A 15,969-nucleotide genomic window follows, 5' to 3' on the forward strand; every position below is an offset into this window, starting at 1 on the left:
GTGAAGGAAACTTAGATTCTGTGAAAGGTAATGGCATTTATTCAGAAAAGTTTTACTTACTCTGGACAAATGAGATTTTTTCAAGTCTTCTGAGTATTCATCAACAGAAAATATATGAATGAAAAGAGAAGGATGGCTTCCATGGGAAGTTATTAGGGCTGTTGCAAGCACTGCCGGAAATTTCCTCTGTCTCTTTATGTTAACCCCACAATGTATTTACTAATTACAGGATAGTTGGATATTACTACATCTGGCAAAGTTATATCTCTGAGACTTATACTGAAAATATAGTATATGAAATTTCTTTCGTTAGTAGAAAAGTAACATATAAGGAACAATTTCAACATTGTTTAGTACATTTAAAGTGCTTGTTAATGAAGTTACATAATAATAACAATCATGTTCCGGTACCCCATTGTTAAGGACAGTAATCCTACAGGATGACAGCAAGTGATTTTAAAAGGATGACTCAATGTTGGCACAGCTCCCTGACTCATACATAATTTCCTTTTCCTCCCCTCCCTTAAGTCAGGAAGTCTCCTAGATGCATTTACTTTCTGTAACTTGTTATGAATGTCAGGACAAATCACTCCAGTGCTATTCTGAAAACTAAGATACCCCATAAACAGAGCCTTGTAAAAGCAAACAAGCTGTACAAAAAAGCTGTACAAAATGCAAACCAGTCATCTTTTATCTGCTATGCCAGGCTTTAAGAAATGTTTATTATATTAAAAACAAAATTAAAGCATGTATAGTGTGGTAACACTGTTGCATGTGTTTTTAAAATAGCAATCACATTCCATATAACCCTCTAAACCTCATTAAATAAAAATATTACCTTTCAAAATATTTTAATAAGAAATAAGAACATTTCACAGCTTCTTGAGGCTTTAGAAATATGTTAGTGAGGTACAGTAAAGTGTCTGTCTAGTTAAAAATGATATTGTCAACTGAATTCTGGCTGAAAATTTGAATTCTGTACAAAAAAGTTTATAAAATTGATTACTAAAAACAGTTCATACAATTTTTTTCTATAAATTCACTGAAAACAGCTGCTTCTGATATAAACAGTCCACTGCAATGTTTGAAATGCAAACACTGTAGTACTTAAAAGCTGCAAGTGAAATTTACCATAAACAGAAGTAAACCAGACAGACTATCAGTCAGTCAAAAGTACTATATAGCCCCCCTTAACCCTTACATCTGAGAGAAGCAAAAAAAGAAGTGTAGATTTACTTAAACTTTAATAATCAATTATAAGTGAAGATATTTGTTCACGATGTATTATTTAAGTTTGTTCCCCTTTAAAAATATGGAAAGAAAGGGAGGTAAAGCTTTTAAAATATTAGGTACAGTCAATGCAAAATGACACCAGGATAACCTGTGTGTTACCACAGGTAAGGCTTTATATTTTTGCCTGAGAGAAGACAGGTTCCCCCACACACTTTCAAATGGAGGGTTTAAAAAAATTCTTTTACCTACCAGTGTTTGTTGGTAGTCTAAGAAACCAACACTATTTATATTCTAGTTCTCTCTGTGTGTTTCCTGTTTCCTTTCCCCTCCCAGCCTCACACAATCATTATACTGGCTTTGATTTGAGATCAGTGAAGATGGGCTTTCAAGCTGCTATGTGTTTATATTGTGCCAGCTAGCATGATGCTTTGCCCCATGTCCTAGCTACTGATTCACAGGCCTCAGCAGGGTGGAAGTTGAGGACCCTTCTCATTAGGCTGAGCTCCATCCACTCCTTTCACATTGTTGTAGGCCAGATAAGGTGACAGAGTCTGAAGAGTTCCTCCAGACCTATGTCAGCTGAGTAGTGAGGCTATAGATAAGGACATCTGGGAGAGATGAACTCTAAAGATGCTTCTTCCCTCAAAAGTTCTCTTGGCCTCCAGACTTTCTGACTAAAGCGCAGAGGCAGTGATTGGGAGAAGGGAATGAGGGAAAAACTAAATTCCCCAGATACAGCAGCAGGATGAAATCCCACTGCTGAAGGTGAAGTAGAATTGCAGGGGCAGTTGTAAAGCTGTGTAATTCCTGTGATCATCTAGTTAACCTAGGTATAATTAATTACAAAATTCAGCATTACATTTTAAAACTATGTATTTTTCTTTTGACCAAACAATACAAAATTATCTCATGAACTAGACTGTGAATATCAGCATAGGAAAAAATTATTCAGGGTGTAACCTGCATTTCCTAGTGATTCACAAGTTTTGATCCCATTCTTTGTAAGCACTTTCAGTGAAAGCAGTTAAACTATTTATCTATTAAAAAAAAATTCAGCTGTCAGTGAGGTTAGAAAAAAGTTCTTGAATATGTGCAGTACCCAACTTTTCCACCTATAGAAACTACCAATTTAGTTAGAGAAAAAGGGAGGACTACCAACCCAATGACAGAACAGCACTATTCTATTTATAGTCTACTGCTGCTGACATCACACAAACAATTTCTATTTTTATTGATTTGACAAAAAACTATTTTAGAGATATTCTAAAATTCACTCTGCCTGAGCAACAGTATATATACAGTAGTTTGGTAAGATTAGTCATATTATAATTTCCTCTATGGAACATTTTAAAACGGTCAGAACCTTAAATATATAGCAAGGCTGCTAAAAAAAAGTAGCAAGTCAATCTTAAAAAAAGGGTCACTCAGGGACTTGCAAATAGTATAATCCACCCAGTTAGGCAATATGAAAATTCATTTTTGCACTTCAGAGATAATAAAATTATAAACACCTTTCTTATTGTATGTATTTAATATGAATATTGCATACATCTTTATGACTAGAAAATTGTGTGTAGGAGAGAACAACTGTGTGCCTAGAAGTTTCCTTTAAACTATGTAAAAAGAGGACGATCAAGATTGTACAATTTGCTAAAGTTAAAAATTGCTGTCATTGATACCATTTAAATTGAGCTAGGCATATAACCTATTAAAATCTTAGCTATAACAAGCAAAAGTGTCACTTTTCCTAATAAGCAGTCAGCTACTAGCTTCGTAATATTTAAAAGATAAATATTTAATGCCATTTATAAACAAATTCTTTTCAGTTATATTTCAAAATATGTTAAATTGCATTTGTGTAGTACTCTGCAAATATAAAATGCTAACTACTAAGTATTGTTTTAAAAAATCCTGGAATTTGACCCAGAAAAATAATAAAATATGTAGTTAACAGTCAAAAATATTCCTGAAGAAATGCAAACCTAAGTTTAACAGAAGGTGAAGGTTTCCACTAAAAATGGAGCTGTCTGAATATTGGCAATTGACATATCTATATTTTAAAAAATATATGAACTGAATAGATAAATAATGAATTTAGTTAGAACATCAGAAGTTTACAAGTTAGTTCATACATAGATGCAGTTTAGAGCAGTAAATACCACAATCCACCTTAAAAAATTGTCAGTTTAACCACAGTACCACGCAAAACTTTTGTTTAAATTCTTTTAAATAAGAAACCAAACTTACCCGAATAGAGCGAATACGTATAGCCAGAAACTTAAACATGGCTAAGAAACCATGATTTTGACTGAGCAACCGTAAGTTTAATAGGGAAGACCAAACCCTAACATTCGTGCTGCTACCAGCTGTTCCGGCAATTAGAAAATTTCCTGTCAGGCGAGTCAGACACTGTTAGAAAAAGGAGGCCTGATTTTTTTTTCGTGGTAAAGAAAGAAAAAACTGGAAGGCAGTAGTACGCATGTAGCAAACAGTATAGGAGATCAGCAAAGGAAGCTTAGCATCTATCTCAAAAAATAAAGTTACTAAACAACATACTAACTGTTAAGGAAAAGAGGAATACTAATTTAAGTTTATCGTATGATATTTGTATTTTATATGATGATTTTCATTCTGAACAGATAAACTAAGAAATATGTTAAAGGTATAGTAAATCAATATCGTTTAGCTTCCTTTCCAAGGGAATGCAGTGTGCTTATACAGTTTATGTATATTTATTAAATTATGCATGTGGAGGGTTGGAAAAGGAAATTTAGGAGGGCCATGTGCAAGGCCTTCTGCACCATGTAAGTGCTGCATAGGGGCTGCATAGACATGCATTGGACCCTGACCACTCCCTACATGTTGCAGAAAAGGTCTGTGTACCAACAATGTGGAAGACAACACCAAGGTCATGCCAGGGGTAGGGCTGCATGTACTCCTTCATTTGGATCCAACGAGCCAGTGCAATTGACTGGCTTATCCACAAACATTATAATATCCGTCAAAGAGAGTATCATGCAGTTTTTACCTCTGTAACCTGCTTAAAGTACTTTTAAAACTTCAAACCTTTCTGTGAAAGAAAGATTTCAATCTACTTTTACACAATAGCTAAATGACAAAATACAAGAGCTTTAAACTCCATTTTAATGTGTTCAGTACTTATAAAGTATTATTGATCTGATGTTGGAGTACAAATGCAATTATGTCTATCAAAATATTTCAGTACCACATTCAATCATAAATACCCTCCTAGTACTTTCTAATAAAAGCAGTGAAAGAAATAGCACGTATTCTAATATGCTAATGGGGCTAACTACTATGGTGCTGTGTTTCAGCTGCAGCTTCCTCAAAGGGAAAGAAGAAACCAAAACTTCAGCTGAAACCATTTACCTCAAGATACTTGCAAATGTTTACCTACGAAAAGCTCAAAGATGATTAGTTTTGGAGAATTGTACCCCAGCAAATATCAAGTCTCTGTACTTCTTCCTCTGCAGTTTACAGAAATTCCTGTCCTTCCTCTTTTGCCCATAATTCTAAAACATTCATCCAGGCATTGGTCATCTTTCATCTTGGATTACTGCAACATCATCCTTAGTCTTCAAATCCTCGGTCATTTGCTCTTATGCAAGGCACAGTTGCTAAAATTCTATCAAATTCACTCAGACCATGTCATGTTCATCTTCAGATCCCTCCACCGAATCCCTTGTGCCTTCTGTATCAACGTTCAGTGTCTTTTCCTTGCCTTCTAAGCCCTGCACAATCGCATCATCACCTATATCGCAAATCTTTTTCTTAACCACGTTTTGCCCTCACATACCAAAATCCTTTGTCAGAGAGATGAGCCTCACTAGCCTATAGGCACAACTAGTTTGGGGAGATGCCTCATCCCCTAACTTTTTATCACCTTGTTGAAGTTTTCCTCAGTGTATATGTAAAATTAATTAAATCTATTTTCATTCTTATCCCTTGAAATCTAAAAAATAAATGTCTACTGCCTTTTTGTTTCCATCTCTCACACACATCTTCTGCTTGTGCCTTAGTTTCCACAGCTATACAATAACACATCCACTTCTGTAACTGTGCTTTGAGATCCATGAATAAAAGGTGTTATGATAGACCAATATAACCAGAGAGTTAGCTAAATGTGAAGCAGCACAAAGAGCAGCATTTGAATCCTCGTTCCATTCAGGACTAAGCCACACGTACATACTAAAGGAAAGGACAATAAATTTACTACAATAGAAATATTTCTCCTAGCTATTTCTTGGGTTTGGGATGACAGTTATGGTATCTCTCCTTTTCTCATCTGCATCTGTTAAAAAGAATGGTTACTTACCCTAAAACAACAGTGATTCTATGAGCTGTTGCAGTCAGTATGGAGATCACTGTAGCTGCATATTCAGCTCATGAGCAGAAGATTGGATTTTTTGTAATACCACCATCTGTCGGGGGGGGGGGGGAGGGAGGGGGGGAGGGGGGCGCGCCGGCGGCCCACACATATGCTCCGTGTAAGAGCATGAAGGGTGGAGCAGCTGCAGCCCTCTCTTGCAATTCAAAGCCTGTGGTTACTAGAACCCTGAAAAGCAGGGATCAAATGTGGGTCTTGGTATCCACACTGACTACATCTCAAAGAACCACAGAATGACACTACCTCAAAGCAACACCCTGAACCCCCTATATTGATCATTGTCATAGAATTATATGTGTTGTACAAAATATGCCTTGGGAAGTATCATTTTGAAAGCCTTGATCTGTTGAACATTAATATCCTATTGGATTGTATGTGCTATCGTATTAAAAGTTATGAAGTTTTGCTGTGCATATGTTACTGAAACAGGTTGTAAGGTTGGGAACACCCACAACCAGCCTTTCAGGTACAACAATGGAGTAGCCAGACATGCTGATGGCCCATTAAAGAGAATCCACTACCCCAGGAACTGTATACCATAGAGACTTCTCAATGGGGACTTGTTCAACGGGGGTGGGCACCCACATCATAGCAAAAGATCTTTTCAATAAGTGGGAAGAAACTATAAAAGAGGGCAAGTGACATCACTTGGCCTCTCTCCCCCACAACTCAATACCTGGAAAAATGTCTGGAGGACAAAGACACTGAACTGTGGACGGGTGGTCCAGGGCTGGAGAGCAGTTCCAACCTGCATACTGATGAACAGAAAGCTGTTGTCCCATCTGTCAAGGTGAGACACTGCTTGACTCAAATCCCGTTTAGTACATAGAACTTAGACTGCAGATTTATTTTTGTTTCTTAAGTAACCAACTCTGATATTTATGCCAGCTACTTATAATCAATTAAAATCTATCTTTTATATTTTACCTAAAACAGTGTTTTTGGTTGAAGTGCTTGGGAAATCTCAGCTCAGGTCACAAGGGCTAGTGTGTGTTCTGTCCACATCGAGGGAGGAGCTGTTTATAGGGCAAGTAAAGAGTCCTGAGCCAGACCTGAAGGCAGTGAAGTTGTAGTCTTTCAGGAGGAGTCAGGAATGTGCAGGCTGAGATGTGTCGTAACAGTGGAAGGCAAGTCCTTGCTGTGGATTGTGAGCTCTGGAGTGGAGAGGAGATTGGCCATTGTGGTGAACCTACTGCTGGAAGGTAGGCTCTGGTGATTGAGGAATCCATTGTGGTTCTGATAAACTATACGATGTACTGGTGTTATGGCAGAGTTTTCACAATATAGACAAAAGAGCCAGGAATGAGAGAGAACTAGGGATTTGTTGACTGCTGACTGGACCTCAAGGAAAGAGCAACCCTTAAAGAGCCAATCGTCTAGATAGGGTAATCTGGTCCCCGCTGATGCAAGTGAGTTGTGATGACAGAGGACCTTTGTAAAAGCTTTCAGGGCAGTTGAAAAGCCAGAGGGAAGGACACAGTACTGGTGATGCTCTGTGCCAACAACAAACCATAGGACGTGTCTATAAGATGGGTGTATAGTTATATGAAAGTACGCATTCTGGAAGGTTGAGTTTGACAAATCCCAAGGATCAAATTACTGTAGCCAAAGTTACTACTCTGAAATTCTGTGAAAGGATAAAAGTATTCAGAATCCTGAGGTCCAGGATCAGTCTCCATCCTCTTTTCCCTTTGGGAACCAAAGGCTACATGGAATAGAAGCCTCTTCCTGTGAATTTGGGTGGAACTGGCTTGATTGCTCCCAGAAGCAGGACCATCTTAAGAGACCTTCATGAGAAGCATCCCTGAAGAGGGATGCAGAGGGGGGATGGAACAGAATTGGGTAAAATATCCCACTGAAACCACCTGTAGGATTCATCTGGCTGATGTGATAAACTCCCAGTCAGGCAGAAGATGGAAGAGATGGTTCTCAAATGGTGGGTGGAGAGGGGTTGCGTGCAGCATGAGATTCAGAATGGGGTGGTTTATGATCCTTGACCAATCTGTCAAAATGTATATTTGGAGGAATTTGCAGACTGGGATGTCACCACTGAGGCAGGTCCATTCTCTGGGGAACTCTGCAGACTCGTGCACGACTGGCATTGTATTGGCTGGGAACATTAAGCAATCTACAATTTGCTGAATCATCTCTGATGCAGGTGTATAGATCCTGAGGGATTGCAGAGCTACCCTAAAATCTTTAAGGGAGTGGAGTAAGCTATCCGTGTGAAGAGTGTAGGCCCTTCAAAAGGAAGGCTCTCCACCGTGTTCTAAACCTTCCTGGAGAGACCATAAGTTTGTAGCCAGGAGGCTCGCCACATGACGAATGTGAGGCTGTGTCAGTTCTGCTGAGGGAAGCTTAAAGAGAAGCCCACATAATCTGGCCTTCTTAAATGAGGGCTTGCAACCGCTCACTTTAGTCTTGGGGTAAATGTTAATAAAATATGAAAATTTTGCAGTTTGTGAAGTCATATTTTGCCATCAAAGCCTGATAGTTCATGACCCTAAACTGGAGAGCAGCCCATGAACAGCTTTCATCCCAGGAGACTCAGTCACCTGAGCTCTTTGTCTGAGGAAGCTGATTTGGAGTAGACTTGTTGACTCCTCTCACTGACCACAACCACTTCTAAGGACTTGGGGATGAGGTAGGGGGAAAAAAATTCCAGGTCCTGGCCAGCATATAATATTTTTTGTCTACCTCCTTACAAGTGGTATGGACTGATGACAGTAAAGCCTCACTAATGGGAAAAGCAACCTTGACCTGGGGGCAGAGTGCAGAATGTCCACCAGGGGATATTCAATTTCCTGGATTTCCTCTGAAGGGAACTGGAGTGATTCTGCTACCCTTTTCATTAGGTCTTAAAAATCCCTGAAATCATCTACATGTGACAATGGTGGTGGTGGTGGTGGCGGTAAAACTGCCTTGTCTGTGGAGGAAAGGAGGACTTGTTAAATGGTGATATCTCCTCCTCCACCACTAGCTTCTGCTCATCAGGGATTTCTTCCTGGGGAGGAGGTTTCTGAGATACCAATGACTGTTTCAGTACTGGAGGCTGCTCATCTGAATGATGCTTCTTATAGGAAGGTACCCTATAATATCGGTCACCTTTCAGAGCCCATGGGTTCCAGAATGCCCACGGTGGTGGTGCGTAAGGAAAGATAGAAACACCCTTGGATCCTTCTACCAGGATGACATGAACATCTACTGGATTTCAGGATTTCCTCCCTGGGAAATACCTCAAGAGAAACCAAAAGAAGGTAGAGTTTTGGACACAAGTGTACGAATCCAATGAGGGAGAAATAAGTGTGGCAGGCCCGGCAAGATTTGAAACTAAAACAATAAAGAACAAAATAAACAAAATACTAAGAAAAAAGTAGTAGCTGAGAAGCTAACAGTGGACATCGCAATGCTCCATCTTGAGCAGAGGGCAGTTGAGAAGGAACTGGAGTGGCGGCAGAGCACGAGGTTTGGGTAGGAAGCAGGCACGGACCTGCAGACACTGCTAACTAAAATCTCCAATCAGGAGTGTGTACACATCCTATAATGGAGCACCTATATGAACAAGATCTTGAAGAACTAACTTTTCATATTCTTCCTAATGAGTAGGAAATTAGATCAAAGTCATGGGGTACCATCAACTGTGGTTTTGTAAGAACAATATAAATACATCTCAGTGTAAAAAAATTAACATAATTCATCTTGTTTATAGTAAAATTGTATTGCCTTGGATTATTAAAATTGGATTATTAAAATTTACCACTTATAGAGGACTACTACCTCTTAAAACACAACCCTTGGGGGGAAAAAAGGATTCTTGATTTTTGCTAAATTTAAATGGTAAAAAATTTGCCATCAAAATAGTACTGGGTTCTTAATATGTATGAACGATTATATTCACTGAATAGACTTGAATTTTTCTAACATTTTGTTAAGGAATAAACATACTATAAACGTACTACTTTAGGGCAAACCTAAGATCTTAGTTTGATATTTATACCTCAATTTTCACTTCAACCTATTTGTTTTATATTAGGCCATGTTTCAATTAAATAACCAAATTCTCTGCTGGCATATGTAAAAAAATGTAAGTAGATATTATAGGTGTGTGGTATGGCATAAAGGTTTTAGTGTCATGAGTTTGGGTTGGCTACATTATCTATGATAATGGGGAAAAAAAATCTAAATAGGATCAGAATGTAAACAGGTGTAGTGATATCTTGGAGTTTGCAGATACCCTGAAATAGTAACAGGTGTGAAATGCCCCATTTCTCAGATGAAACCAACCCTACATACTGCAGTTACGATGGCCTACAAGTACCTGCAGACAGAACTCTCCCTTTACCAGGTGCCAGAAATTCCAACTTCTGTCTTGCAACTTCTAATACATAGTTACAAATTATCAGTACAAAATAATGTAGCAAACTAAAAATTAAAGATTTAGTGACAGAGTAAATTTAACATCGAATAAACACAAAGAATACTGTTCTATTGTATTATTCAGTTTTCAAGTTCCCAAAACCCACAACTTTTTTGTTTACCTGAAACTGCAGCTTAATTTTGGTCCATACCATAATACAATGGTATAGAAACCTGGGGACAATACTGCAGAATTTAGGTCCAGCCTACTATAAAAGCATACAAAGAAAGTAGTGCTTATTTTTTTACAATATTATAATTAAGATCAAGGAAAAATTAAACATATGAAAGCTTCTCTCAAACATATTTCAAGTTTACACTTTTACTTTTCACTTTTACAAGTTTTTGCACAATTATTTCACCTCAGTTACAATTCTCCTGAAGACAAAATTAAAATTGGAAATAAAAAAGTAGGTTGTCTTTAATTATACATTCATTCCCTGCAAGCACTTTTGTCTGGTATCTTTGGAATAATTTAGTCAGTCTTCCCTGTTAGGTGTTTGAATAATTTCACTGGATGTTCTCTTACTAGTTCTTGACAGTCACAAAGTTTAAAATCAGAAGTCTCCACTGCTGAAATACATTGTCACGTCTGCCTGTAACATTCATAACAATTTTCATCTAGTCAAAAGGAGCATTTTGTTTATGATTTTATCACCGAAACCAGGCTCAGAATTACAGTATAGTGGCATAATATTCCAAGTGAACAAAGGCTGTGTTTTTGCCTTGCTACAGTTCAATTACATTTAGCAGAATTTTTTTCCCCTCCCACCCTGGAAATAAATAAATAAGCTTCTATTCTTGTGGGTAAACTTTTGAAAAAAAGGAGACTTTTGCCTCAGGCCTTGATGGTCTTCAGATGGAAACACATTCTAATCTCCACTAGTAGTTCAGGAACCATCCCGGGGAATGGCTTTTCACAAACTCCTTATAATCTCCTCTTGGTGCACCCCTAATGAGTACAGTTACCATGGGACAGCAGGATGGTGAGACAGTGTATGAGGTAGCCTATTCCATTAAGTGTTTTAAACACAACAACAAGGACATTACTTTGAATTTGGTAACAGCAGGAGGAGGAGGAAGCAGAGCACAAATATGAGCTCTTCACATTGGCCTGCTAAAACTGGAGGCTGCACGGTGGACTAGCTGTAAATTTCCAGTTGGCCTTGACTATTACTAAAACAGAGCAAGTTTCAGCAGTACAGTCAGTACAGGCTTGCAGCGACAAACATGTATCATGGTTCTAGATTTCCATCCCTTCCTATTGGGCATTCACAGAAGTGAGAAAGGCATTTCTAGTCACTGCTGCTACATGGTTTTCCAAGAGTACAATGAGGTTAGCAGTATAAAAATGCTTAGTGACTGGTTTCCCTTACTCTTAACAACATCTCTTATGTCTTTTCTGGGTTTGAACTTCAGAAGCTGTTTTTCCATCCTCATATTTATCTCTTGCAGGCACTGTGTCATCTATCAGATAGTGTAGGTATAAAATGTGAAGAACAAGATGTAAAGCTGGGTGCCACCAGTATACAGATGGCAGTGGAACCTCCAGCATCCAACAGTTCTTAAGTGTCCCAATAATTAAGTGTCTTTCCAGTGGATCAGAAACCATCACTGGATCCAGGTGAGGGCTATACCTCCCACCCCCAACCAGGTCAGAATTGTATTCCACTAAGTCTGAGGCTGTCCAGACAGGTGTCTGCTACAGAGACCACTACTAATGCAGTTTCTCTCCAAATGGCCCCTAAACCAAAGGGTTTGCTGATCTTGAAAGGAAAAGCGTATTTTAGGAACTCAGTCCATGCTAGAATGGCTCTAGCAAAGAAGAGGCAGTGGATGCCTGAAGAGCTGCTGAGGTCTTTGGAAGCCCCTCTTTAAAACAGATTAGATAGTCCTATCAGGCTGACGTTCAGAAGAAAAATCACTGCCCATTGGAATCACTATGTTCTTTACCAAGGATGACAAGGCTGCATTAACATTTGGCAAGGTAACTGGCTCTGATTTGGACCTATAGATGCTATAATGCCTCCTGGCCAATTTCTTCAACTGCTTTTTGTTAGTTTCCCATTCATCCGTAATCACATCCTCTAGTGCAGCATGCAAAAGGGTAACAGGGTTCTGACTCTGAACCAAATGAAAATCAATCGTTAGTGGTTTAGTTTCCTTGTCCATCTGGTTCCTCTGATATCTTCTTTAGGGTTTCACCTATGGGCAAGTCTAAAGCCTGACACTATTCTTAAGGATGAATACAAAATACTCATTCAAAAAGCCTGTTCTGAGTTCTTGCCTTTGGGGCTCAGAAACCTGCAACTCCCCCAGGAGTAAGAATTGGAAGAGTCCTTTCTAGATCTTTTACTTGTTATTTTTACAATACTTGTGCTTGGTTGGATTTCTCTATCTGGTGTTAGAGGACAAAGTGGAATAACCTGTCTCTTGTTTCTGCGTGTCCTAAGAACCAGGACCTTACAAACCGTACCTGTGGAGAATCTCTCACAATATATGAGTCTGAATGCTGGGTGATATACTCAGAAACTAACTTTCTTTCAGTAGAGTTAAAGAAAGCAACTTGCCTGCTCCCTGAACGAACTTTTTGGTGTATGCCAGATGGACTTTGTAGGTGTCAGCAGGCCATCTTTTATTGGCATGACTAAATCCCTCGTGTTGCAGAATGTAAAATGTCCAAGAGCTTGTGTTGTTTCTCTTACATGATCACAAGAGGAATAGCTAAGATTTCCACCAAGCATCTTATTTGGAAAAACTTGAAAGCATCTACAAAAGCCATAGTAGGTGGGTTTAATGCCTCATCTGGATAAAATGAGGATATTGTAGCCATAACTTGATGCTCATCCTCTGGATTTCCTTTCCACTCTCTTCCTCTCTCTCCAGTAGTGGTGAATGGAGCAGCTGAGTTGCCTGAAGAGGCTGAATCTGTCTCTTACATGAAAGGAGTCATAAACTTGTATGCAGTGGACAAGGCCGGCTTCCTGGAGTGGAGTTAAATGCCAACGGATCCAGTGTAGCCAGGACTGATATGGTTAGGAATAGTGCAGAGGATACTAAGTGGGATGATCCCTATGAGTTCCTAACTTCTTCCTAGTTATCATCATAGATTCTTACCTGGAATCTTTCCCTAACTCCCACTGAGCTATCCAGGGGAGAGAGAGAAGGCAAGCAGGGGCTGCTGTGCTCAGCTGAAGAAGTAGTATACTTCCTCTAAGGGCAGGGCAGTGCTATCAGTTGGACCCTGTCTGTGTGCAGGGGATATTGCTATGGGGACACTTCTCCAGCCAAGCTCTACAACAGGAGGCTTAGTAATGACCTATTTAAGTCTCTTCAGCAGAGGGGATGTCAAGCCCAGGCCTACTGAGAGGTCACCAATGCTGCATACTGTTTTGGTGCCAAGGAGATCAATATCAATGCATCAGGTACTGTAGAGCTAGTTAGTACCAAGGTATGGGAACAGTTACTACTGAAGATGCAGTTGGTGCAAAGGCACCAGGTACCAAGGTGGTTGGTGCTAGTGTCAGTACCATGGGCAGCACTGTCCTTAGATGGAGAGTACTGAGTGATCTACTTTAAATGTCACTGAGTATATCTGTATGTATCTCAATCTTATGCCCTTTCACTGAGTTTGTATGAATCTTCTACCTCTTGGTAGGTACGATAGAAGGCAACCTAAGACTAGGCATGCCTTTACAGCAGCACTCCTTTCTGCCTCTGATAAACATTAACACTGACATAGTGGTAGATGAATGAGGCCTCTGAAAGGAAGCAGTCCAGAAGCTCAGAATGGGGTCACAGCTCAACAGGTTAAAGACAGATCAACTAATTTGCATGTTGAGGCTCTCCAATGATCTCCATTACTTTGCAGCTTGCATTGACTTCTCCAGCAGGAAAAGTTTCAGCCTCTTCTCCTTTGTTCTCTAGGTGGGTTTGGAGAAAGATCACCACACAGAACATCCAAGAATGTGCCTTTCCCCAAGACGTATCAGACACTAAGAGTGACCATTTTTGATGGGTATGGAAGTGTCATATGGAGAGACATGTCTTAAATCCTGGTCACTCGGCTTCTGCCATGATTCCAGTACCCCTGTGTGAAGGAGGGAGGGGGTAGCTAGGCTAACAGAAACTTATTTTCTAAATTTGGTAAATAAATAATAAATTTAAAAAGTTTTATAGGCCTATCGGCAAAAGGAAACTTAATTACTTTAACGAATACAATTAGTATAACTCTAATAAACAAGATAATCTAATAGCACAGTGCACAAGATAAGGGAACACTGCCAATGATTTGATCTCAAAGCCAAAGCAGTAGGAAGGAACTGAGGGCTGGCTAGGCCACCTCTATCCTTTATGCCCTCAAGTGGGGCTGTAAGGGCACTTAGGATGCAGGCAAGACCCTGATGGTCAATTCTAGCCAAAAATAATCTGATCTCTCTCTCACACACACACACACACACACACACACACACACACACACTCACACACACACACACACACACACACACACACACACACACACACACACACACACACACACATATATATCAACAGTGGAATCTGTGTAGACCATCACTTGAACTCTCTGTTCATATTCTGGATATTAGCTAATGTAACATCTGCTATAATCTGCAGAAAGCCTACTAGCTCTAAATGTAAATCTATTTTACGGACATCATCAACATTCTTAACTACTGCACTGAATCATTTTAGCAGAAAACAGCTGCTGTGTTTTATTCATTGATGTTGGCTATAATGGGTGCTGTAAGATAGCTAGTTTTAAGAATTTCTAGAATCCAGGAATTCAACCTACCTTCCTTCCTAAAGTCAAAGTCACCTTTGCCTCTGTCCAAAAAGGGGGGGAAAGAGATGCATCCCCTCCCTATTAGCAAAAGCCACGTAATATCAAATACCACATATGTGCCTTTCCCACCAGTCAAAGCCAATGGTTTTCCTCTGACTCCTACAAGACACAGCTTTGTGCCTTCCACAGAAAAACCTGCACCGCACTTAAAATATTGGGAGCACTATACAAGCTGAATTTAATATTGAAATAAACAGAAGGGATACTGTACTGGACCAGTGACGAAGAAAGCTTTTCTTCAAAAATATAGGTCCATGACACACAATTTAGGTCTAATGAATACAGGGCTTACATTACAAGATATAGCCAGCCCTTAATCTTTGAGTGATCAATAACAATGTGCCACAAAACAAAGCTATCCATGCTTATATTTGTAATCTTTTACTTACAGTTTGTGGATTGATCTCTTCTTCTCCCATAGGTTCATCCATAATTTGTTGCCCATTCTACAACAAACATAGCAAATAGACAGCAAGTTACTAAAACTGTTGAATTCAGTTAAAAGCAGAAAAACATTTATTTAGGTGCTGCTTACATGGCCCCCATCGCTGTAGTATTATGAGCATTTTAGTCTCTAAAAGCGAGAAAAGTTCAACTGGGTGATACAAGATGATCCCCTTTCAAAAGTAAAGCATGTTGTGGATAGCACAGAGCAACACACAAACTTCAAACCCCATACATCAGAGGTGGCCAAACTTACTGATCACCCTGAGACTCACCTCCCCGCTGGGCAGAATCCTCTAGCTCCACTACACTGCCATAGGGCAGAAGCTCCGAGCTCCCCACAACAGTCTGTGAGCCGCACTTTAACTGTAAAAGAGCCACATGTGGCTCACAAGCCAGTTTGGCCATCCCTGCCATACAGTACCACACTAGTCCAAATGAGCCCCACAATGGAAGTTATTCAGCACAAATAAACTCCTTTTCCTGAGACCAACCACATGTATCAAGCCATTCTCATCACTGTCAAAGATGCCATAAAATAACAGTTATTAGCACAGTTTAGACTGTAGTAAGAAAAAAAAAACAAAACAAAACAAAAAAAAAA

General features: G+C 39.4%; 1 protein-coding gene across 2 annotated transcripts in view; it reads right to left on the reverse strand.

Annotated features, from left to right (window-relative positions):
• Window positions 1-15,969, reverse strand: part of RPS6KA3 (ribosomal protein S6 kinase A3) — a 126,585-nt gene that overhangs the window by 104,333 nt on the left and 6,283 nt on the right. For both annotated transcript variants that reach the window (XM_067545010.1, XM_067545009.1), the window contains exon 2: window positions 15,311-15,367. In XM_067545010.1, the coding sequence (XP_067401111.1) occupies window positions 15,311-15,367 (57 nt within the window). The remainder of the gene's footprint in view (window positions 1-15,310; window positions 15,368-15,969) is intronic.

This window comes from Emydura macquarii, unplaced genomic scaffold (assembly GCF_026122565.2).
Source record: "Emydura macquarii macquarii isolate MOO-44397 ecotype Brisbane River unplaced genomic scaffold, CSIRO-AGI_Emac_v2 contig_1043, whole genome shotgun sequence".
NCBI lineage: Eukaryota > Metazoa > Chordata > Testudines > Chelidae > Emydura > Emydura macquarii.